At 45.6% G+C, this 24,528-nt stretch overlaps 2 protein-coding genes and 1 long non-coding RNA gene across 7 annotated transcripts; 1 reads left to right on the top strand and 2 right to left on the bottom strand.

Moving 5' to 3' along the window:
• Positions 1–16: 16 nt before the first annotated feature.
• pex5 (peroxisomal biogenesis factor 5) lies at positions 17–8,546 on the bottom strand. 4 transcript variants are annotated; one of them, XM_088386918.1, is made up of 17 exons: positions 8,296–8,546; positions 6,257–6,413; positions 6,138–6,176; positions 5,941–6,058; positions 5,722–5,868; positions 5,223–5,307; positions 4,922–5,012; positions 4,596–4,718; positions 3,877–3,990; positions 3,568–3,696; positions 3,230–3,349; positions 3,008–3,151; positions 2,854–2,924; positions 2,050–2,271; positions 1,699–1,864; positions 1,463–1,620; positions 17–1,102 (listed from the first exon to the last, which is right to left on the bottom strand). In XM_088386918.1, exons 2-17 carry the CDS (start codon positions 6,368–6,370, stop codon positions 853–855), a joined length of 2,091 nt encoding a protein of 696 aa, XP_088243044.1. In that variant the 5' UTR covers positions 6,371–6,413; positions 8,296–8,546; the 3' UTR covers positions 17–852. The 4 variants fall into 4 exon arrangements, with proteins under 4 accessions (XP_088243044.1, XP_088243045.1, XP_088243046.1 ...); XM_088386919.1 differs by having other exon boundaries at positions 3,568–3,651; XM_088386920.1 differs by lacking the exon at positions 3,877–3,990 and having other exon boundaries at positions 3,568–3,651; positions 8,296–8,544.
• On the top strand, positions 8,244–10,556 carry LOC148392481 (uncharacterized). The gene is made up of 2 exons (XR_015860819.1): positions 8,244–8,771; positions 9,247–10,556. It is a non-coding gene; the product is annotated as an uncharacterized LOC148392481 (long non-coding RNA).
• On the bottom strand, positions 9,016–24,337 carry clstn3 (calsyntenin 3). 2 transcript variants are annotated; one of them, XM_088386916.1, is made up of 19 exons: positions 24,038–24,337; positions 23,201–23,267; positions 21,074–21,196; positions 20,771–20,981; positions 20,498–20,706; positions 19,722–19,871; positions 19,333–19,518; positions 18,872–19,159; positions 18,100–18,212; positions 17,305–17,464; positions 16,477–16,524; positions 16,065–16,213; positions 15,765–15,913; positions 12,342–12,568; positions 12,065–12,226; positions 11,688–11,833; positions 11,445–11,574; positions 11,145–11,329; positions 9,016–10,680 (listed from the first exon to the last, which is right to left on the bottom strand). In XM_088386916.1, exons 2-19 carry the CDS (start codon positions 23,265–23,267, stop codon positions 10,528–10,530), a joined length of 2,856 nt encoding a protein of 951 aa, XP_088243042.1. In that variant the 5' UTR covers positions 24,038–24,337; the 3' UTR covers positions 9,016–10,527. The 2 variants fall into 2 exon arrangements, with proteins under 2 accessions (XP_088243042.1, XP_088243043.1); XM_088386917.1 differs by lacking the exon at positions 23,201–23,267.
• Positions 24,338–24,528: the final 191 nt, after the last annotated feature.

Genomic DNA, 24,528 nt, shown 5'->3' with positions numbered 1-24,528 from the left:
TAATCACAAAAGGATATTTAAAATTTAGGGCTTTATTGCTGATTATATTATACATTGCAGCCAGGCCATCAGTTACCTGAAAACAATTATAGTGCAACGATGAGCTTACAATATTACACGTTATGGGAACACTTAAATTTACAGTGGAGCAATGTGTTTGACGTTGGATTCGAATGCGAGGGAGGAGCCCACGGGGAACCAATCATATTTCACATATATGATCTTATCATTCAAAATCCCTCGAGGCTGTACAGCACACACACTCAAAAATACTCTCACACGTGCTCAGACAATATCATACACAAACTCAGAAAACCATACAAACAATATATATATACTCTCCCCAAACTCTCAGCCTCTTTCAAACACAAACTTTCTCTTGCAGGTGCATACAACAGTTTTACAGGTGTTCACTTCAAGGGCCTGGCTTCTAACTGATTCCTCCCCCAAAAAATCAAAACTGTTTATACACAAAAATAAGTAATTTTGAAAGTAAGTAGTGCAACTCGAAAAGAGGCACTCACACTGTCTGTTCCATCAATCTACTGAACATGATAATCATGTTGACAGCTCGACATACGACTTGTTTTTGAGGCGAGGAAAAAACATGTTAGCGTTATTACAAAACTGTCAAAGCATCGTAAGAGGAACCACCAGGATCGTCAAATATGCAAAATAAAACAAATGTACTCCAGTCGGCTGATACCAAAGCTGCAAGTGAACCGGCTGATGACTGGAGGACGACTGACAGCGTCTTACACATCAGTTCCCTTGTACTGTCTCTTTCAGTCCCAAACATCCTCCTCCGTGCAGGGAGCATTCGCACGCAATCAGCCCCCCCGAGATGGACCATCATTCGGGTCCGCCCTCCACCTCCCTCTGGCAGAAATGTGCCAGTAATGTGTCCAGGTCGCGACGGTCGGCGGCCGAGTAGAGCGAGCTCTCGCCCATCATGCTGAGAGCCATGCGCAGCGTGGACCAGATGTTGTCCGACATGACAGTGGCCGCAGTGCCGCCGGGGCTTTGCGCCACTCTTGATTCCACGCCGGCGGCGGCCTGCCGCTGAAGGGACAACGCCTCCAGGAAGTGCTCCACCGCCTCCCTGAACATCAAGAGGACAATGAGCTCCAGCATCATCAAGGCGAGTAGAACGCTCAATAGATTTAAGTAACGATACCTGAAAAATCGAATTCATCTCAGAAACTTTTTTTTTTCAACTTTGGTGGTAACTTTGATGAGTATATAAACAGCAAAGTTACAGTGCTGATTAGTGCCATCTGGTGCCCAGATGGCTTAAATGCACCCACTGTGTGGTTTATGATTATCAAGTGAAAATTCATTGAAGTGTTACAAACAGGTGCTATGTGGTAGTAAAAAAAAAAAAAAAAACTGTCTAATTCTTGACACTGTTGTAAAAAATGCAAATTAGCTTAATTGGGTGATGACGGTGTATCAGTCTCACCTGTGTGCTCCTAAATTGACACAACTGATTCCGAGGTTATAGCGACTGCGGACGAACCCCGGCTGCAGTTCTAAGGCTCTCCTGTAGGCGGCCACAGCCTCTTCTGAGCGGCTGCCGTTGGCGAGCGTGGCGCCCAGCTTGTTCCACAGTAAGTAGTCCTGAGAGACAGGATGATATTAAAAGGGACCCCACAGGCAAACTGCTGGTCTCGACTGTGTGCTGAGGTTTCACTTCACCTGCGGGGTGACCGAGAGCGCCGCGGTGAAGCAGTCTACGGCTTTATCGTACTCGCCACTGAGGTTGAAGAGGACTCCCAGACCGCACTGCAGTTGTGGGTCTACCTGCGCGGGGTTCGTGTTAGCCGCACGCAGGAACAACGTTTGTACGTCCGTGAATACGGCTCTGCGAGAGTAGAGAGAAAAACAAAAATTAATAATATTGTACTTTTTAAAAACATGCAATGGACCAGAATATAAAGAAAATAAGTTTGTCACATCAATTCACTAACCATTGTGATGCTCCTTCTGGTATGAGAACTTTGACCACCAGGAGGCAGTATACTATCAAACAACAAGTGTGCTACTCACTCTGGCAGCAGAGAGCCAAAGCGCTCCCTCTCCTTTTCCCTTTCTCTGGACGCGTCCTGCTGGCGTTCCCGCTGATGCTGCTCCCACACGCTGGCGTACTTGGGGTTATGCTTGAGCCAGTCGCGGAGAGTCTCGCAGGCCTGCCTGTGCAGCGACTCGTTGGTGAAGCTGACAGCCAGCGCCATCAGAGCGGTCAGGTTGTCCTTCTTCAATGCCACACATCTGACGGACAAGATGGAGAAGAGGTTTTATGCGCTCCAGATTTTTATGATGTATTCGTGTACGCTGTCTGTGAAAGTGCGAAGCCCCAATCGTGCAATAACTCAGATCTGCTTACTGAATGTTCAACATAACAACGGAGCTACTTTCGAAAGAATCCTTGAAGATCTCGCCCAGCAGACTTTGTTTTACAATCGATCATTTTCATCACGACTCCTGAAGAATAGATGACTATAAAAAGCCAATCAATCATCAAGCAGAGTTGCTATAAAACGTGTAAGGGAGCAGACCTCACAGAAGTGGAACCATTTTTCATGTGTCACAATCAAGGATCGTAACAGCTAAAAGTGGCAAAGTTCCATCAGGACCTGGGATGTCCTTCTGGTTCCAAGGATAAAAACTGAGCAAATGAAATCTGATTGAATTGTGACTACAGCATGGTGCTACATGAGGATTTTTCAAACCCAACCTTATTTGCTGTCAAAACTCCAGTTGGTTTGATATTACAGATTTGGGCTCTGCATGTGTGCGACCCAAATTTTGCAATATCATGGCTCGTGCAGGTAATCAATGTTCACAACTCACCTGCGGAGGGCGCTGATGGCAGCAAATTCTTGCTCATTTTCTGCCTGACATGTTCCCAAGTATTGCCAAGCCTGAAATAAAAATCATAAAAATAATAAAGAGCTATTATCAGCTGATGATTCGATTAACCAATCTTGAGCCGTTCCTAGCTCACCAGTTGGTTGTCTGGTTCTTTCTGTACGGCACTCTCAAATAAGCGAACGGCCCCGGGGATATCCCCCGCCTCCATCCTCTTCACGCCCTCCGTCAGAGGGTCTTGGTGGGACAGGTAGGGGTTGTCCTCTTCAAACTGGTAGCCCTGAAAGCAAGACGGGCAAAACAAGAGGTTCAAACCCCGCCGGGCCAAAACCAAGCACCGCACAGACGAGACAGCGACCTTGTCGTAAGACGAGCTGAGCATCTGATCAAAGTCCGACAGCCAGGGGTGACTCTCCGCGTCTCGCTTTGCCATCTCCTCCCACTCCTGTTGCAGCTTCTCCCAGAAATCCACATCGCTCTGGGAAAAAGAAGAAAAAAGAAGGATGGTAAAGTTTTACAGGAAGGCCGAGGAGGCGCGCAACTTCCAAAACTGATTTATGAGCAGCAGAAAGAGGTGGAGGAATTTGCCCGCCTCTTCAAGTGCCATAATTCATCTGCAAATCCTCCACTTCCCAATCTGCCGGCTTTCTCTCTGCATCCAATTAGCGACGCGGTTGACCGCTGGCTCCGACTCACCTCCACCGCGGCTTTGGCTTGCTGGAATTCCGGTCCGGCTGCGGTGAACTCGTCCACCCAGGCCTCGGCAGACTCCTGTGACACCTGAAGAAGAGACGAGGGCTCAGGGGGCTTGTTTGCGGTTTCAGGCTGGTGGGGGGGATGGAAGGGTAGCAACAATAAATCAGGGCGGTGGGGGGGTCATGGAAAGCGTATGGAAAGGCGGGAAAGACAAAGACAGAAAAAGCCAATTTCCTTCTGCGCACTTGCTACAAGTAGAAGAAACTAGAACGCTGGCATCTAGCGGTGGCCCGACCATGGCGGTCCTACCTGCCGGACGACTTTGGCCCACTGCTGTGCCTGCTTAGCTTTAGCTTTGTCAATCTTCTCATTCCTCTCTGTGGATTCCAGGGGAAAACTCCCTCCCCCCGTTTCCATCAGGAACTATGCCGAGGAGGAGGAGGAGGAGGAGGAGGAATGGGACAGAGTTTTCGAGGTTTTTAAGAGGTCAATGTGGGAGTATGTTTCGAGGGTGAGGGAGGAAGATGATTTGTGGTTGTTAATTCAGGGTCAAAAAAGGGAAGCGCAATTGTGATTATGGGCAAGTAGTCATCACAAAAACACGCACTGTAGTCGTTTCTGGCAGGTAAACAAGATTTGATCAAACGCTAACACAAAAAAAAAAAAAAAAGGCTTGAGCAGCCAAACCAGAAGGAGCAAATGGGATTCAAATCTGTTCTATGTCATTTCTTGGCATAAGTGGGCCTTCGACAGCGATTTGAAGGGGAAATCCAGGAACGTTTGGTTCGGGGCTTCTTCGCAGACAGAAACTCAACACCACAGTGAAAATAATTCATAGTTTACATTTTAAAAGACTCGAGTTAATGTGTGTAAAATATCCAAATGCGACTGCACGATTCATCTATGAGGAATAGAAGTCATGGTTGGTTTGGCGGAAAATGTGACTTTGAGGTGGGTCGCAGGCTTTATGAGTGGAGGGGGGGAGGGGCAACAGCCATGTATTCCCTGTGGCAACTGGAGGCTCGTACCTGGTTGAGATTGGAAGCCCAGTTGTGAGCCTCCTCGGCCTGAGCTTTATCTGTCAGCTGTTTGTCTGTCCTGCTCTCCACTGTCACACTGCCCTCGCCAATTTGCTTAATGAAACGCAGGAACTACACAACAGTGAAAAAAAAAGGGAGGGGGGAATAAAATCAGCATTCACGCTTACTGTCTTTATCAGATCAGTGCTGATCAACTAAATTGCCCCAGCACCCAAATATGAGGAACGAATGGAAAGGAGCTGAGCGACAGATGTCTGACGAAATGGCTGATCGGCGGCGGCGGCTTGCTGGCTGAACGGGAAGCGGCGGCTTACCTCCGTGTTCTGCAGCTTGGGGTCGTTCACCTTGGAGACGAGCTCATTGGCCGTCTGTCTCAGCTCCTCTCCCGGCTGATATTCTTTTGTCCTGTTTGGTCAGCAAGATATGACGATTGTTATTTTGAGATGGTCTTCGGGGAGTTCAGAAAAGTCACCGTGTGGGTGTGCACTTTTATTTTATTCGCAGGCACGTTTCAATAAAACACACATCTGCGCAGTGGATATGAAAAGTCGAAGCAATTGCCAAGTCTGTGTAATATAAAAAAAAATGTAACTCAAAACACTTCTCCCCACTCACCACTCGTTCTCCTTGTCTCCAAAGTCTCCCAGCCAGAGCTTCTCCTCCGACTGTTCCAGATATTCTTCTGCCCAGCGGCCAGGATCTGGAAGGGAAGACGGACGTGCCAGGAGACCACACAGTAAGAAATGGCAGATTTCATTCACTGAAGGGAAACAGTGCCAGTTTATATTGTTAGGATATGAGGACCGCCGGTGTTTTTAATTTTTTTATGTGTACAGGTGATGACAGCAGCCGGCAATTATTTGGGACTCGTAATTCAACCAAAAGTTGACTTTATCACTCCGCTTCAATTCTCGGCATCGGTGACTGTTAAAAAGTCAATACTGGCGTAATATGATGCTAATCTAATACATGAAATCGGCATTCCTGCAGTGTGTGACAAAGGAGCGCTTTGGCCAAACACAACACAGAAGCCACAAGTCTGCCTCACACACTCAGAGAAGAAATGTTGCATAAAGATAATCTTGAATGTGCTTTATCGTGTTATCAATGTTACCCGCGGCCTGAGCGATGAATTCTTTGGTCCAGTCGGCGTCGGCCGCGTCACCGAGCGCGATGAGGCCCGGCGTGGAGGTGGAATCCGAGCCCGAGGTGAACTCCGCTGCCCAGTCACCCGAGAGAGCCAAGGCCGCCACATCCGGAGCTGCGACATCACAGTAAACTTTTGGAATTCACGTGAGGCTGGAGATGTCGACGAGGGGACTTGGAGGAGTACCTCTCTGCGGAGCCTGTCTGTAGCTCTGCTGGTCGATCTGCTGCATCTCCTCCAGCAGCTGACCCATGTCGAAGGTGTGCGGGGGACGCGGGGGCGGCTGGAGGAATTCATCGACCAGCTGGGAACACCCCAAATCGCTATTAGCATTTAGCTTTCGCCACCGAGCTAGATATTACCGGGGAAGCAAAAATACTGACCTCATCTTCTGTTGCTATTTCAATGGGAGTTGCGGGAATCTAGTGTGAAGTAAAAATACAAAAAAACGGATGACAGGCGTTGACTTTCCGTTGGGCAGTTTTAAAAAAAATAAGCTCACCGAAGGTGTGGCGCGGTGCCGCCACGCCCCGCCTTCCTTGGTCATGTGACCAGTCAACTTCATCAGCGGATTGGCCCCGCCGCATTCTGCCTCCACCAGCTCCCGCATCGCCATGGCAACACAAGGATGGGGCAATCCCGATCGGACCACCTGAGAACTGCGAGGGGGGGCAAGGTTCCGAGTTATTATTTGTACAATGTTGAGTTTTGTGTTCCTGGACAAAATTGTACCAACTCCAACAAAGAGCTTGGTGTTAGTATTTAAGAGCGGGTTTTTAGCGACTATCGCTTTTAACAACCGAAAGGCCAAGCGAGGCAAAATCTGTGCCCCAGTTATCTTTTGCTTGATAACCAAGTTAAAGCTCCATCTGCTGTTTTTTTTCCACATCATTTGCTAGTTCGGCTCGAGCGTGAATAATGAGGCTGCAACGGGCCAGCACACAGACACGCTCCACCAGTTTTGCTTCGAAATGACTTTTTGCTTCGTATTTGGAAGCTTTAACAGAACTGTGTCACATTGAACAAACTCCCAGGCCAGAATATGCAATGGCAGCAACAAACACAAGCTAAAAAAAAACAATAATAAAAGAGCAGCACATTTTTTTAATGCATCAGGTTCACCTAATGAAAAGGGTAGTAAGAAAAAAATGTTGTTTGAGCCTAATAGCTATGATAATATGAAACAAATTTAAAAATACTTTTTTTTTTTTTTTTAAACACGACATTTTCAAGCCCGTCGGTCGGTGGCAAAGGCCTAAAAATACACATATGCAAGTATATTACATTTGGTCACAATATGAGGACATAAAATATTTTGAATTGACTCCATGTATGTAGAAAATAATCATTAAATCATTCTGGAGTACAGAATACACATCATGAAGCCCAATCAACAGTTGGGTCTGGCCTACTCAGCCCCACTCCCCTGGAGAGGAGTTACAATTTCCAAAAACGGAATATAAATCACACCGGGCAGAATTCCTCTTTCCCATACGCACGTAACACGTCATACAAGACAAGACTCCATCCTCTGTTATCAATTAGAGACGAGGCCATGACCCAACGGCAGGCGCTGATTCACATGGCGCTGATACCATGATTAGGATGGAAATAAGCGGATAATAAGAAGCTATTAATACACAAGCGGACCGCGCTCGCTGGACACGACATCCATAATGATATTTTCTAGCAATAGATTGCTTCCTCCATCCATTGTCTGGCACTTGTCCTCATTTAGGGTCACGGGGTCACTGTGTGAACTAGAGTTAACTTTAGGTGACTGTCAGGGTAGACCTTGGCCTGGCTGCCAGCCAATTGCAGGGCACAGGAGGACACAAAACAAACCCTCACATTAACACATAAGAACAATTTAATTTCAAACATTTTGATTGACATTTAAGAGGGTCAAAATATTAGAAACAGCCCTTGGCATGATGTGGTGCAGTTCTGAATTACATCCAGATAGAATTATAAATATGGTCTTAAACTAATATCACAAAATTACTATGGTCTATAATTTAAGTATAGTCGGATGTTCCAAATTAAATGTCCAGTGAATGTTTTGTAGTACAAATTATGCTAAGGTGACACCTGTTTACATACCATCGACATTATATATATTAACCGTTATACTCTCGTTTTTATATCAATACTTGTCATTTGTACATGTATGTTAAAACAATGACTCAATACATGTCCACAACCCAATCGGAAGCCAAACAGATGTGCTCCTGACAGGGTTCATTGTCATGTGTCAAATGATTTTACATTGCTCTCGACGCTTAGATTTATTATGCCATTAAAAAGAAACAATAAAATCAACTAATTGTGTATTGAGCTGCTCATTAAAGTAGCATCAGCAGAGCCCCAAACGCGGCATTTATCCAAAACGATTCAAAACAAAACCAACAATGGCAAGCTAAGCGTTAGCTCGCTAAGCTAACTAGCTACAATGCTAACAAGCCAAGACCAGCGGTGCGGAACAAGTCAGCTCGCCGCCCAAGACGCACCAAGAGACGGACGGCGTAACGTTGGACTCACCGCCGACTGAAGCTGCTACCTGGAGCTCACCACCGCTGTGCCTTCTTCTCCGATGTGTCCGCACGTTCTGTTGTATTTTTACAACCGCCTCGGGACTGAAGTTAGACTGTCAACTCATAGGAAGAGCCACCAAAATCCTCCGCTGAGTGCGAGTCCTTTAACCACCTTCCACCTCCATAACACACCGCACAGTGCACGCTTGAGCCCGGCGCCGAAGAAGCTCTTGTTAAGGGACGCCTGAACCGTATTCTCCAACAGATTTACGTACAAACGCCGGCGCACTAACTTGCTGAATGATTTACGTCCAAATATTTGTCGTAAAATATCAAAGTTCAACAGTTGTTTGTCAGAACGCCAAACAAATCAAAAATCCAATACTGCATGTTCCGATGAAAGTTTAACTCATTGTGTTAAACTTTATCCAACCAAATAATGGTGACTTGACGACTGTGTAAGTCAAGTTGACTTGAATTTAGGTAAGGAAACAACGTAAAAATATTAAAATCGACTTTTTTGGTCCGAATAATTGCAGTGACTTATATGCAGATCAAAGTACAATGTTACTTTCCATACTTTGCACTTCATGATTATGTCTGCAAAATAATTTGATACAATTCAATGTACATAATAAACATAACCATAATAACACACAACTAAACAATTTTTAAATGTCTATGATTTCGGAATGAAACATGCAAGATGTGAAAAAGGGGCTTCTCATGGAGACGTCATATATTATTTTTATTATGAATTTTCTCACATTGTTCAACAGTTTTCTCTCTGTAACTCATCAACGCTGTATCAGTAATTACAGATAATGTTCCAGTAGTGAGCGTAATACAATATAATATAAGTTATTTCAATGCAATGATTACTCCCTTTTGTGACATCACACTCGCAAAAAAACAAACAGGCTTTATTTTTATTTACGGACATTTTTTTTTCTTATAGCACTGCACAGTGATAGGCTACACAGACGGACGGCAAGAGACACGGAGGTGGGGTCAGTGTTGGAGCTGGGGCAGGTGGGAAGCACAAGTTGTACATTCACTGAAATGAAATATCAGATGGAAGAAGTAAAATCATGGAGAAGAGTGCAAAAGATAGCAATGCCACGTTTATGTACAGTTGAAGGTATCACAACAAATGTGCCTCCCATTTTTTTCCTCAGTGATTCCTATACTGACAAATTGTTAAATTACAACATTATTACACACAAAAGTAAGACACACTCATCAAGCCAGATATCGTCCTCACCACGACAACTACTATTTTTTTCCTACTGATTTCTCGATGCTGGAATAGGTGATGAACAAAAACTGGGAAATGACCATCAGCTCCATCGCCCAGTGTGCTGAAAAGTGGCTGCAATAATAAGATTTCATAACAATAATAATGATCATATTTCTCATTGTATGTACATAAAATTCATTACAATCAATACAGTCAAAACCGCCCAAGCTGAGCTGACATTCCGGGGACAGCAGGGTGACAAAAAATAATTATCTCGTAGGTTATGTTAGTTTTTCTTTCTTACTATCACTGATTCATTTTTGGGAAGTGACAAAAAAATCCTATAATATTAACCACTTGCGCTTTAGCCATTTTGTCGTATCATTTTCCCAACAATTTTGTCAGAATACTCCAAAAATATGACATATTGCGGTCATCTTCCGTTTCTTTAACAGCGTGTCCCTATTTCTCCTTTGCAGATGAAAGTCTTATGAAACCCGAGCGCTGATCACGGAATGTGTCGCAAAGAGGGGAGGGGACAGCTTGTGCGCAGACCTCGCGGTTGACTCTAATAAGTTGTGCGTGTGTGTCGGCATGTGGAGATCAGATCAGAGCCTACGCTGACGCGTACGAGCAAGGATTCAATTGTGTGTTCAATAACAAAATACAATACAATCGTTTTGTTTTTCGTGAAACAAAGCAGCCGCACTCATCCAGCATCGCACTATACAGACACGTTATTATTAACAGGAGCATCTTGTGACGTCCACAAATCGTTTGCGTGGCTCAGGCAGATCAATTACATTTGAGTGTATACATTGTGCCGCTGAACATCAAAGTGGAGAACGAGCGAGTGCCCGTCGTCGGCTATAGGTCACGTATGGCGTCGAGTATTACATCGAATGTGTTGTGCGTGGTGTGTTTTTGCAGGTATACATTCCGTACATGATCGTAGAAGTGTTGCTTTCCGTGGTGGGGGGTTGGGGGGTTACATGCAGCTCAGTAGCGACGGGCGTTGCTGTCCCTGCCCTCCTTCTTTAAGATGATCCGCTGGTCATCGCTGGCGTTGTCAGGCGACTCGGCCACTTCCTCTTCGTCTTCCTCGCCGTCTCCCTCCGTGTCGGCGGACATGCCCAGGCGAGACTCGTAGGACTGCAACAACAGCAGAGGTGGCAAAAGTGGGCTTACAGAAAAGAGTCATGAGATTTGATCATATTTTGAGGAATACGATGTTAGAAAGCTAAAATTTGGATCAGTTGTAATTTAGTAAGGAGACAAAAATGTCAAGGAAAAATACTCTTGAATTTTTCCAGCAGAGGTGACCATTGTACTTATGTAGAAAAAAATACTCTTGAATTTTTCCAGCAGAGGTGACCATTGTACTTATGTAGAAAAAAAAAACATTTCTAATTTTTGTTAACATGTCGTAAAATAGGCAAAAATGTCGGATCATGATTTTCCAAAGTAAATGCAAATATTTTATTTGGATTAAATACCAAGCCAACTGATTTGTCATGAAGGTCAACAGAAAAAATAGTTACACTAAAACGGCAAAAAGGTCATCTTGAATTCAATCAATTTCTGGACAGCATCAGAAAGCAAGCAGCCGATTTTACCTCCATGGGGTTGACGATGATGGTGAGCGCGGAGTCGTCCCACTGGCTACCACCCTCCTTGGCGGCCTCGCGGGCCTCCTCGCTGCGGCGGTGGATGGAGCGAATGCGGAAAATGCCCAGGATCACCATGACGACCAAGAATCCCACGCACACCATGATGATAATGGTGGCGGCTCCGGGGACCACTGACAAACAACACGGCACAAAATGGCTAATCATACTTCCGCTCTGAAGATGGCCGTCTTGTGGACCACAACATCGGGACCACTTGCACAAGAAAAATGGCCGCAAACATGTCACCTGAGTTGCGATGCAGACTGGGCAAGGCATGTCCGCTGAGCTCGCCTGCGTGTTGATGGAGAAACTGTTGCTGGGAAGCCATCAAGTGGGATGGGTGGTACATACTCTCCAAGGAGTGGAGGAAGTTCACCTAGGAGAGGAAAGAAGAACTCCATTAGAAATTAACACTGCTAGTGACGGCTATAGACATCAAATATTGTAACTGGGTTGGCAGTGAATGAGTTGAATGAGAGGTCTCCTCACCTCCAGAGTCAACTCATTGCTGGTGTATCTGCCGTTCATCTCAGAGCAGGACAGACGGAAGCGTCTCTCGAAGCGGGAGGAGCTCCTGGACAGGCGGTAGCGGACTGAGCGAAGGACGTCTTCGTATACAGAGATGGATTCAGCGCCTGGAGAGCCAGAGAAAAAGTGGCAGGGCTGTGCTTGAAACGGTTTATACTGAACCATAAAAAAACTAAAGATGGACCTGAAAAAATGAATCTTGAAAAATTGTGAGATGAAAGCAAAAACAACAGAGTCACATGACCTTCTATGCATTAGCTGAGGCTCTATCAGACTTGGATCAGAAGTGGATCGTATTTCAAGTGAACTCATAATGCGACGTAGATTGTTTTATTGACCTGTGATGGCGATGTAGGCGGTCGTGTTGATGATCTCCAAGCCCCGCTCTCGCACGACATCCATATCAACCAGGAGCTCCTCCCGCTCCAGGTCCAGTTCCTCGCCAAGAGGTTGAACCTCGCAGCCGTCCAAAGTGTGGGCCACGGCATCGGACATCAGCGCTGCCAAACCATGCATAAAAATTACATAAGCCCCGTTTCTAGATGATTCAGTTCAGATTTCCGTCATCAGTTCTTAAAGGCAGACAGATGACAAAGGATTGTTTCTTGGACTCACCACCGCCTTCCATCCCCTGCGCAGCCGTGTTGATGGCGTGAGTGAGCGAGCAGACAATCCGTAGCTCGGGAAAGAGGTGGACGCCCCGTGGGGCTTCGAAGTCGGGAGCGGGGCGAGCCAGATGGGGACCGACCCCGGACAGAGAGATCTGAGGAGCATCAGGCTGGAGGACCACCAGGTAACCTTCCAACGGCTTCAGGGACAGACAGCTCTCCTCGTTGAAACATCTGCAAGGAGGCGAGAAGTAGAACGTGAGCCTGAAAGACTAACAAAATGGTTGCAAATCCTTCAACTTTTTTAGCCAGTAAATACATTTTGCCAGGATCAATAGCTCTCCATTTTGCCTTCATCTCTTTAAGACGTCACTAAAAAAATAAACTCCTTCAGGGACAATCCTAATCCCAGTCAAAACGCTTGTAATTCTCCACTTTAGCCAGCAAATAAACTGAGCCCAAATAATCAGCTTCCTCTTTTCCTGGCAAGAACTACACTAGTCTTAACTAACAACATGCTCAAGAAGCAATTAATCAATGAATTGATTTTCAGAGACAAACTATTCCACTTTCGCCAGCAAACACTTTGAGCCTGAATCAACATTTCCCTCTGTTGGCTGTTGCCAATGCAAACTGCTTTTTGGCACCAATTTGTCATGACTTAACTGACAAAATGCTGACAAAACAATTCACTCTATTTTGGCTAACTAACTGACTTTTATTACCATCCTTACTTCTTCAGCCAGAAAAACAGTTGGGCTTGAATTAGCATGTTGCTTAATAGCAAACTCCAGATTAAAAAAAACAAACAAACAAAAAACACTATGAGTTCATGAATTTATTTTTATGACCACCGCTTTTTTTTTAGCTAGCATATTAGATGAGTCTAAATCAAAAGCTCCCACTGCTGCTTACTGCTAGGTAGCACACTTCATTTTTAAGTCATTTCTTCACAATTTAAGAGTAAGCCAACTTCAACATTTCCCTTACAATAATGTGCCTCCACTAGTCTAGACATTTGTATTTGTAGAATATGAATTAAGCAGAAAAATACATCTTTTTTTAATCCATCACAGGGGACGGCCATTTTGCCCCTTGGTGTGGACTGAAATAGGCACAGGTAACGACCAATCACAGCTTGCGAATGTCACATGACCAAACCCAGGAAAAAGAGCTGAGCTGTGGATTTTGCTGCTTAATTCATGTTCCACAAACCCAATGTTAATCAGAGTACCGTGTTTAGACTAGCAGAACAATTTTTGTGTAGCCTTCCACTTAAAACAGGCAAAATGATTTGGAAACTTTTTTAGGAGGCAATTAATGTTAAACCTGAAACAAGAGCGCCCTCTTCTGATTTCGGCCAGGTAGCGCATAGAGATCAGCTTTACCTTCAATTTCAGGATGCACTCTTGTTATTAAATACTGCACCAAAAATATTGTCGTACATATGTCATGTTATTTTAACATATTTATTCATTTGCGTGATACGTCGGCCCGGCGGTATTGGAGTGCGGATTAAGCACAGCGCGCGTGAATGCGTGCGTTACATTTCTGCTATCAGAGTGAGCAGCTGCTTCTATCGGCTTCTCCAGAAGGGCCTGCTGTTCAGCCATCTGGGTGACTTCCTGGCCCCAAATCAATCTAATCTTCACACATGCAATAAGTTGAGAAGGGAGAGGAAGGAGGGAGGGGTGATATGAAGAAAAAAGAAAGAAAAGAAAAGCCATGGCGCACTTGAGCTGAAGCAAAAACAATCTCGTCATGACCTTGAATCCCTGGGACCAAAGTCTTTCAGCACAAATGTCTGGCCTGGAAATCATCCATCCATTTTCTATAGGGCGCGCCCTCATTTGGGTCCCCACTGAGTTGGAGCCGATGCCGGCTGACTCGGGCCGCCCCGGACAGGTCGCCAGCCAATCACAAGGGAAATCATTTTAATTTTAGAGAAAGGCGCAATCTGCGCTCAGGCTTTGAGTTTGATGCGATCTGCCTTGTCAGTGGCCTACTTTTTTCCTTTGCTCTCGCTCTAGCTACGGTATAAATATAAATATAAATACGCAGCTCACCGCATACATGCACTGGACTGCACTAATCTGAGAGGGAATTAATATTTCACCAGCTAAAAGCGACGGCTAAAGCAAGAGAGAAAGTTGTGTGGCTCTGGAGCAAGCTGGAGCGCTACCCGAGACACAAGACCGGAGAGTTTGGCGATTTCTGATGATTGACTAAATGTTCGAGTGGCAAATTTTATATCCTGAAAAAATTACAAGTATCCAATAATAAAAAAAATAAATAAATCAGCATCTCTTATTTCAACCAGATACATGAGATATGCAAAAATAGACTCCTGGAATGACCCAATTTCATTCAAATGTGACACTAATGGGACCACTTAACAGATATTTGATGACATGCCAACTATTCAGTTTAGTGAGAAGTCATGAATAATAATAGCGCTTGTGGCATATTCAAAAATTAGCTTGCTAGCTCCGCCTCCATCCTGAAAATGGTGTGACGTTCCCAATTTAAAATCAGTTTGGTTAAAGAAGATAAAATAGTTTTAGGAACCTCAGCCAGCAATTTTGATTCTGGAGGCCCCGGGCACATTAGAACGACGTGGCAACGCATTGAGTTTGAAATCTGATTGGACCAAAAAATAAATGTACATCCAAACCGTGAATAGACTGGCGAGAATACTTTCATCCAATTTTATGGAACAAATCTAATTTAGGTTGCAAATGTCGTGCAGTGCCGGTATTGTTTTTGGCCGACCGTGTTAAAAAAAACGCGAAACCATTTACCTCCCACTTGCAGCTTTGCCCACATGCTATTTCATGCCGCAATTGTGCAACCGCTTGGTATTCACAAGAGTTTGAAATTTCATCATCCCATCTTTGTGCTATTTGAAAAGATAATTGAGCGGACATGGGGGGCCGCCTATTGAATCACCTGGATTTGGCGGAGTTAAATAAATGAGTGTGCCCCCTGCAGCTCGCACAGGTGACTTTGAGGCTGAAGCAAGCAAATGGGAGATAAGATACATACTTTTCTCCACGTCATTATTTACTCTTATCAGCGGTGAGGCAAGGTTCATGTTTGATGGATTCAATGTGGAAGGAGGAGGAGGAGGCGTGATAGGCCCTCGGAGCGACACTTAATGTGCTCGAGGCGCTAAAGTCTGCCGGTGTAACATTTCCACCACAAAAGCTTCCACTTTCACAGTTTGCATCGTGACAGCGCATCCCCTCAGCTTGACTTCATTTTCTATTGATTCAACAGCCAAGTGGGGAATAAAAAGTCTATTATAGAAGCTTGGCAAGCCGCGCTGCGTTTCTGGCCCCACCGCGTTATTGCAAATGAAATAGGTCTGTCCGCTCGCTCGCTCGGCGCCGGAATGTGTTGTATGGTGATAAGACGCGGTGGGGGCTACCTGAGCGAGGTGGTGAGTTTGAGGGGTCGCACTCCGGGCGTGGCGAAGCGGAGGGAGTTCCTGTAGGTCACCTGCTGCACAGCGCGGTTGAAACTCTCAATGTCGTCCCCCTCCAGCACTAACGCCGACTGACTGGGGTTCACGTGCACCTGGAAACATCCAACGTTTTTACATGAATAAGAGCCCTGTAATATTTCAGCCAAAACCTTTTTTTTTCGTGTATACACTCAACAAAAAATATAATATGAAATGGCATCCCTGCTCATTTACATGCCGCCAGATTGTTATGGGGCTTAATACCTTCATCCCGGACCCCAACGTCTCCAGGTCTCCAAAGTCCAGGCCCTCCCTGCAGGCGTACAGACACTCCACCACGCTGTGAGGCTCCACGCTGCCCGGACGCACCGTTACCCCCGACAACAAGCCGTGGTAACCTCCGGCGTATTTCACTGAGATCACACGAGCACACGCCTCAACAAAATGCATCACCGCCAACCGAACCCAGACATCAAATGAGAGACCTTCAGGGACATACAGGGCTAAACTTGTCAACAAAGAGCTTTCACACACGCTTATATATTTTTTTCTCGCTCACACACATTCCCAAGAAACACGATTGAATATTCACAAGAAACATGAGAGTGTGTGTTCGTGTGTGTGAGGTAATCCTGAATGGCGTCCCTGACGGTCCCTCACAGAATCTTTTCTTTACCTTGTGGGATGCTGTTGTTCCCGACCTCCCTCTGCTTGTCCTCCGGCTCTGCAGGGAATAGCAATGTGGGCGAGAGAAAAAAAGAAACAAGACAAACACTCATCAAAATGCATGAAGATGCCAGGTGACGCCTGAGCGGGCCACAGAGTGACAGCAAGAAATGAAAAATGAACAATACAGGAACAAAAAAAACCAAAAACAATCTAAGAGGGAGGATATTTTGACATGCACAGGATTGGAATTCAATAAGAAGCCAATGTATAAAATTGCTCCTTTAGGAAATGTAAAATTTGTGGCGATGTCACAAAGGAGACATTACTTTTTCTATTCTCATATTTGGAAAATTCTGCACCCTGATTGATGCTGCCAATGTTTAGACGAGTGTTGCGTAAATGCCTCCTTGCTGCGTTCCCACCGGCGGAGTAAAGTGGTTGAACTCGACTCTGAGGAACTCTCTTTGGTGTGATTTCATTCCAACTTTGAAGTCTGTTTTTCTCCATCTTATCAAGCAGCCACTTGCACGCTGGTTGTTTTTCAGTCTTGATAATTGGTAGCCAGAGATTCAGACATTTTAGCTGCTAAAAGAGGCCCGATAGCTGCCCGGCCAAAATGCTGTGAAGCCGAGCTGAATAATTAATGACTGCGTTATATTATTAGCCCTCAAAGACGCAAAAACACATTGGCTAAATCATAAGCAAGCAAAGCATGTAAAGCGTCCCGTGAGAGTCCACAGATGCGCTTGCTGAAAAGTTCAGACGTCGTGATTTACATCCGTGGTCGCCGAACGCCGGACCGAGACTGAAGAAAAAATATTTGATCCGCTCTCACCCCAGCAGGCGCCGATGGACATCCTCTGGCGAGGGGCCGGGTTGGGCAGGGCGCCATTGTCGTGGATGAGAGCAGGGTCGAAGGTTACGCCGTCCACGTACAGGGTCACCGAGGGGAACTGGACGCTGAGTGACAGGTGGTGCCACTCGCTGTCGCACACCTGGCGAGAACACGGTAAAAGCGGTAACAACAGCTGTAAAAACTTTTGAAATGGTGTTGGGTACTATTTCAAAAAATATATTAAAACGCGCAACTGACTTTTGAAGAGTGTGTTTTTTGATTTTAATGTACTCCTAATTATTATTATTTTTAATTCATATACTGCATTTTACTTTATAGACTGTAATTTATGTAATATTTTTAGACGTTAAAAACACTTATTCATTATACTTCATTATTAATTTTTTTAAATTTTATATATATATATATATATATATATATATATATATAAATATATACAAATATATACATATATATATATATATATATATATATATTTTTTTTTTTTTCTGGATTCCCATTCTTCCTTTTGCTAGCTAATTAAAGGATTGATCCCATTAAATGATGGCCTAACACTGACGGTTTGAGTAGGTATAGCAGAGGGGTGTACATTAACCAGGTACCAGACAAAGACAAAAGAGATCCAAACAAATCTTATTTTATCTCTGTATCAGCTTTAATGTAATCCTCCTCAATCTGTCTGGGGCGGGCGGCTGCAGTCAAAACAAAATCCCCCAGTCCCACCACTAAAGCCTTCTCCCACTACACCCCACCCCACCCCACCCGAGCATGTACCTGCTCCAGTTTCCACAGGAACTTGACGGGCCGTGCAGCCGAGACGTCAGGCCAGTAGAAGAGAGAGAGGCGGCAGCCATGCACGGAGAGCGAGTAGTGGGAGAACGAGTCGTCTGTGGAGAGCAAGATGCAATTCATTTGCAGGTTAGAGCACTCGGGACTTTAACTTGACTTTAGAAGGGATTTCTTGCATTTCTTTTCAATCTCTCTTTCTCAGGGCAAACATTCAGACATTATTCACACAGAGGCCGCGGTGCGTGTACATTCTCAGTTTTTTTTTTTTTTTACTGGAGTGTTTGGAGGTTAAGTGGCTCCCTCAAGAGCACCTTGCCCACTGAGGCCGTAAACAGTGCGCGCTGAGCACTCACGGTGATAATTCGCTGGGGGATAGCGCTCTGAAATAACGTCCGAAAAAGGCCAATTTGCCGACAACAATGTCAAAAATCCATCTTGAGAAGCGTCAAAGTGAAGGGTGGACAATTCCACGTTTGTAGTGAACTATAAAACGGTCCCTTGATCCCTTGACGCTCACAACAATAAAGATGTGAATTACAGAGAACATGGCGGTTTTAAGAGACTTTGTCCTTTAGCATTTAATAGATTTTACAATAGGAAGAAAAAAAATGGCAAAAATTGGCTGAATTGAATTTAAATGTTTGAAATATCGGTTGATTTTTTTTTCAAATTTTAAAAGGAGCTAACGTCAGCCGATTAAATGGAAGTATTTGCATGATTGTCGTAAGTTCAAACAATGTTTTTTTTTCCAACTCACCATTCTTGACAGTGCTGCACACGATGGTCTCCTCTTCCTTGCGAGCAGTTTTGGACTGAGCGGCAGCCGGCTGGACGTTGGTGCCCCACCTACGCATCCATAGCTGCAAGGTGAAATGGTCTCCAGACAGCCCCGAGACCACCACGTCAGGCACCACCGCCACGTGGTTGGACCCGTTGAAGGAGAACACAAGTGAGGAATCCGAGGAAGGGAGGGTGGGGAGGGCCGCCGTCCAGTTGGCTGCGGGTGATGGAGGCGGGAGGAGGTCCACTTCACCCCGAACGGCGCCTGGATAAAATGGAGCCAGTAAAGACCAGAGGTGGGGAACTCGAGTCTTGACACGCGACTTGAGGTAGTTGAACTCGGAATCCCGAAATGTCTGTTGGCCACCACGCCACAACTGAGAGTGTAAGAAAAGACTCAAGAGAAACAGCCGGGTCACGTTTTTCGGATCCACGCACCGCAAAGGCGTCGCACGGAACGGTCGGAGTAACTGTCTCGGTCGCAGCCCTTTCCGATGTGGCCGGTCTGAAGCTCTACGGTGGCCTGGATGTTCCACACGGTCTCCTCGCAAGTCTCCAAGTGCAAGGCGGGGAAGAGCGGGATGCTTCCCGAGCCGGGTGTGTACTCCACCCGCTTGGTCCAACCTGAAAAACAACACAGATCCAAACACTGCAAGCAATGCCGCCTCGAGAAATGCTACGTATTAAAAATAATGATTGGAATAATGATTAAACCATTTGCATTTCCAGAGCCTTCCTTCAAGGCAAGCTGACTCACATCACCAACCAGCCCACGTAGCTCCCAACCCACTGCGATTCATCTGCGGGTGAAAATGATAGCGCCTTACCGATCCAGCCGGGCTTGCAGGAGGGCTTGACCGTGATCGCCACCTGAGCGTCGGCCTGAGCGCGATTCTTGCCGCAGTCGAAGGCGGTCACCCAGAAAGTGTGAACGCGCTGACGCTTGGAATCCAGCGGCTCTGTGTTCTTGATGTTGCCTAGGCGATTCAGACAAAGAAGGAAGGATGATCATGAGGAAAAGAATCGAGCGCAGACTTCCTTCCTTGATAAGCATTTGTTCCTACTTAAAAATAAAAGCAGCTTTTAATGGCAAGAGACAATAATGTCACGTCGGAACGCGGGGTCTCGGACTACTCGGCAAATTGTGCAGAGTCACAGTGAGCCGGCCTTCCTTCCCTCTGCTTTGTGTTACAAAAACAGCAGGCGCTGTCTGTCTGTCAGTCAGCCAGCCAGCCGGCCGGCCGGCCGTTGCGGTAACGAGAAAAAAGACGCAAGGGAATAGACAGCGAGATCACCTGAACAGCTGCTGCAGTGTTTATGCAGAAATTCTCAATAGTCCGCCCACGCTTAGTCTATTTTCACCGTTTTGCTTTAATACATGGCAGGGCAAGGCAATTTTTTTTCCACTTGTACGTGAAAATATAGAGAATTTAAGGGGTTATTACAAATGTAATTACAAGTTTGAGAAAGAATGAATTGATATCAAATCAATCGTTCCCATTGAAATGAATCTGTTAATCTGTTCCTCACCACAAAAATGGTTCAATGTTTTTCACGTTTTCATTACGATCCATACTTTTGAGACGCTATTTGGAGATCTCACCATCGTTGTCAATAGCAAAGGGCACGTTGGGAGTGATGATGTCGTAGAAGCAAATCTGGCTGTACTGCGGGGAGCAGTCGGCATCCAGAGCCTCCACACGCACGATGCGGTCAAAGAGACGCCCCTCCGGGACGGACGCCTCATAGCGACGCTCCACGAACACGGGGGAGAACTCGTTGACGTCGTTGACACGCACGTGTACGGTGGCCCTGAGGAGGCAAGCAGCGTTGGAAGGGGGCGGGGCCGGATGTGCCTCGGGAGCATCGCGCTCACTTGTGGGATTTCTTGCTGTTGACGCCGTCGGACCCCTCGCCGCAGTCGTAGGCCTGGATGGTGAAGCTGTGCTCACGCTGGCTCTCGCAGTCTAGCGGCTCCTTGGAGCGCACTAGACCCTCGCCGGTGGAGCGGTCCAGGACCACCGCTTCGAACTGGACCGAGCCGGAACCCGAGGGGCCGTTGTGTACCCGGAAACCACAAATTTCACCTGATCATGGAGGAGAACTTGTCATGACATGCGATGACTACGCTCTTGGAATTAGGAATGTGTAAGGTAGCAGAGGTAGTGTTGGGAGGTACCGGCGTAGTGGAGTGGCGCGTCTTTGTCCAAGGCGAAGAGTGGCGGGTTGAGAAGGACCGTGTTGTCGTTCTCCATCACGATGCCCTGGTACTCTGTCTCGATCCATGGCTTGTGCTTATTGGCTGTAAAGGCCAAACGATAAAACATATAAGCAAGTCACAATGGGCGACAAGTCGCTGGACTGCTCCGTTTGTCTTGATGCGCCGCCTCATCATCTGAAAAATCTCTTTTTTTTCCCCCAATGGGATGAAAAGATGTTCAAGTTTTTACAAATTGGGTTACTGTTGAGCAAATACTATACCCGTCACATTGTCACCACTTAACTTCTCCTTGTCCAGTTTCTGCCCGGTAGGACAATTAAGCCCTTGACGAAATGTAAAAGTTTTAATCACACACTCATCTATCTCATCAATCAGCCCGCCTGGGCTCAGCGACGTCACAATACCCCACTGAAAGGACGCAAGCGCTTCAGGTTTCCTGTGAATGTAACCTTTAATTGCCAATTCATTATTCATCCTTGCGCTGGATGTTCAGTGCGAAAAAAATCAAAGGCGAAGTTAATGAGCAAGAAACGAGGATTGTTGTAGGCCTGTCTCTTGGCTGTCTTTTCCTCTTTGGAAATCAGGCGCACACCAATGCTCATCTGAGTGAGGAGGTTGCAAAAGTGCCTGTTTGTCAGCATTATTTTCTTTTGTAGGTTCTCGTCTTGGATATCGTACGTACGCATGACTTGCCTCAAAATGGTGCTGGAGGCCAAATAAAGTCACAATTATCCAGTCGGGCCACGTCTGCTCCTCTATATCTACTACACTCTCTTTTTTGGTCATTTATCTCGCTCACCGTGGCGCCTCCGCCCTTCTGCCAGCTCCTCCCTCCATGTCGCATTAATCTGAGCATCAGGCGCGTGGATTACATTCCGGATTACAGATTGAGAGGCATTCCATCGTTCTGTTTTGCTTGGCGCCGGTCGCCTCTCTGTCACTCGATCTCGCCACAACACGCATGGCGCTCGGCATGCGCACACATACACACATTCACCCTCCCTCACCTGATCTCACATCCTCTTCTTCCCTCCTCGTCTGCGTCTTTTTCGGCCATGTCTGCCTCTCCTCCTGTTACTGCTTCCCTCTCTCCCTCCTTTGCCTTCATCATCATGTTCCTTGTCTTTTCCCCAATGCCCCCTCTCTACACCAACACCACCCCCCACCCCGCCTCGGATGATCTTTGGAGAACAGACTTGCAATAGGAGGAGGATAAATCTGATGTTTGAGGAGGAAATTGAGTCACGCACATGACGGACACTCGCCAAAATCATGCCGGCCTTTTTATTAGGTAGGATGACGATACAGTATAGCCGCAATGGGCGTTAGTTAAGGATGGGAAACGTAAGGTACGGGGGTCATACACGGCCCCTCGAGCTGCCCGCCATGCAATTCTAAAAACAAATATAACCTCAGAAATATTGTTATACAGAAAAACACACAAACCTCAATCAATGCTCATACTAGAGAGTATACGTTCCCCCCCGAAAAAAAATTGCAATTCAGCAATAAAGATCCAACGAAAACATCATACCAACTGCACATAATGCACACATGTATATGTAGGCCACTTCATTAGGTACACCAGCACAATTAGTGAATCGGGTTAATATGTAGATCATATTTTTATACTGTGTAAAATAAAATATGTAAAAAATAACACATAAAACAAGAAACGTTTTTTGCATAAATTAATCTAAAAAATCAAATAAATCAATACGTAATTGTATATGCATTGCATTTACTTAATTTAAAAAATAGTAGTAATACTATATCTTCTGTATAAAAAGAAATACATTGTACAAAAAACTATAAAAATTATTGTTTAGAATTTATTAATAGGTGATTATTATAAGAAATGTTTTGTAAGTATTTTAAGAAGGATTCATACTCTCAGGAATAAATACACTGTCCAATTACTTTGATCACAACTACGCAGTTTTGTTAAGTCTTCTATTTTTGTATTGGGTCTCCTTTAGGACTGCGCAGGTGTAACGAATGCAGCGGCAACGCGTCTAAAACAAGCTGAAAACAACACAACACGTCGACATGAGTAGTCAATATCGATCCGGACGAGTAACTGACCTTTGTTGCCACTGGCAACGGAAGTCAAGCAAAGGAAGAGGAAGGAGAGACATTTCATTGTGTCCATCTGGGGGAGCAGAGGTGTAGAGGGGGGTAGGATGGGGAGGGGGGGCAGGGGTGCATGCAACAACAACTCATTAGCACCCCAGAAGAACAGACATGGAGGTTAAACAAAAAAGACAACATGCAGGAACGAGCATATTAATTGTTAACGCACAAACCCAATAAAAGGTTTGCTTTTTAATGCTGGCTTTGCTTGACACACAACACCTGCAAAAAAAGTTGGATTGGACCTTATATTGGTATTTTGACAATATTTCTCGTCTGCAAGTACATAAATGATAATATTTGTATTTGGGAATGTGATATCAGCAAAACATACACTGTATCGATAAATAGCAAAATCAGAGTTTTGCAGTTTGTGCCAATGTGCGTGCGACGGCAATAAATGGACAAAACTGCGTGTGAGTGTGTTAAGTGGGTCTTTTCCTGCCTTTTAATTGTGGTTTGTCCGATTGTGGCCGTAGCTGAGAATTGATTACTCAGGGGAGGATGGTGCGGAATGAGGGTACTGAAGGTCCAATATGCAGCACCCCCTTTTGATAAGCAATATTCTACACCGCATTACCATCCTGAACACATATTGACGTCCAGGAGGGCCTGGCCGTGGCAATGCATGTGCTCCCCACTTGTAATGCGACATAACTGCGTGATAGTGACACACATTCGAACAGCAAGAAGGAGGCTTCAATAATGGCTGCCTGGTTAAAATAAGGTGAAATGTCGCAGCAACCATGATTACGATGATAACGATGAAGAAAAAGGTGGTGACATTACCGTGTCAGCTGCGGCAGTGATGCCTGCTCGGTACCCACAGCCTTTTTTTTTTTTTTAGCCTCGCAGCATCCGCTTCTCACGGTTCTGCCTCGTCTCCGTGCACACGTCCTCGTCTAGGGCAGTCCAGAAGCTCCTGGTGGTAGTGGAAGGAGCTGGTTGGTTGGGGAGGGGGGAAAGAAGAGGACGAATCGGTGTGTAACTGGAGCGGTGCCCTTGTTTTCTCTTCTGTGGAGAAGGAAGGAGAGATTGAGTGGGAACGTTACGCTGGCGTCCCCCTCCGCCTCCTCCCCACCCTCGGTGTGCGTTAACCCGCCCACACTGCGTCCTTCTCCGGCTGCGTCCTCCCCTCGCAGCTCGGTGGCACACTGGTTCTCCGAATATATATATATATTTTTTTTTTTCAAAAAGAATCACGTCATGATGTGTTGACGTAAAAAAATTGTGCATTTAATCTCATCAATACATTTCCAGGACACACACGGTTTTAAACA

This window comes from Syngnathus floridae, chromosome 10, assembly GCF_059516105.1.
Source record: "Syngnathus floridae isolate MCC-2025c chromosome 10, RoL_Sflo_1.0, whole genome shotgun sequence".
In the NCBI taxonomy this organism is placed as follows: domain Eukaryota; kingdom Metazoa; phylum Chordata; class Actinopteri; order Syngnathiformes; family Syngnathidae; genus Syngnathus; species Syngnathus floridae.
Note: the sequence above shows the minus strand (reverse complement) of the source record. Positions and strands in the feature narration are given on the sequence as shown.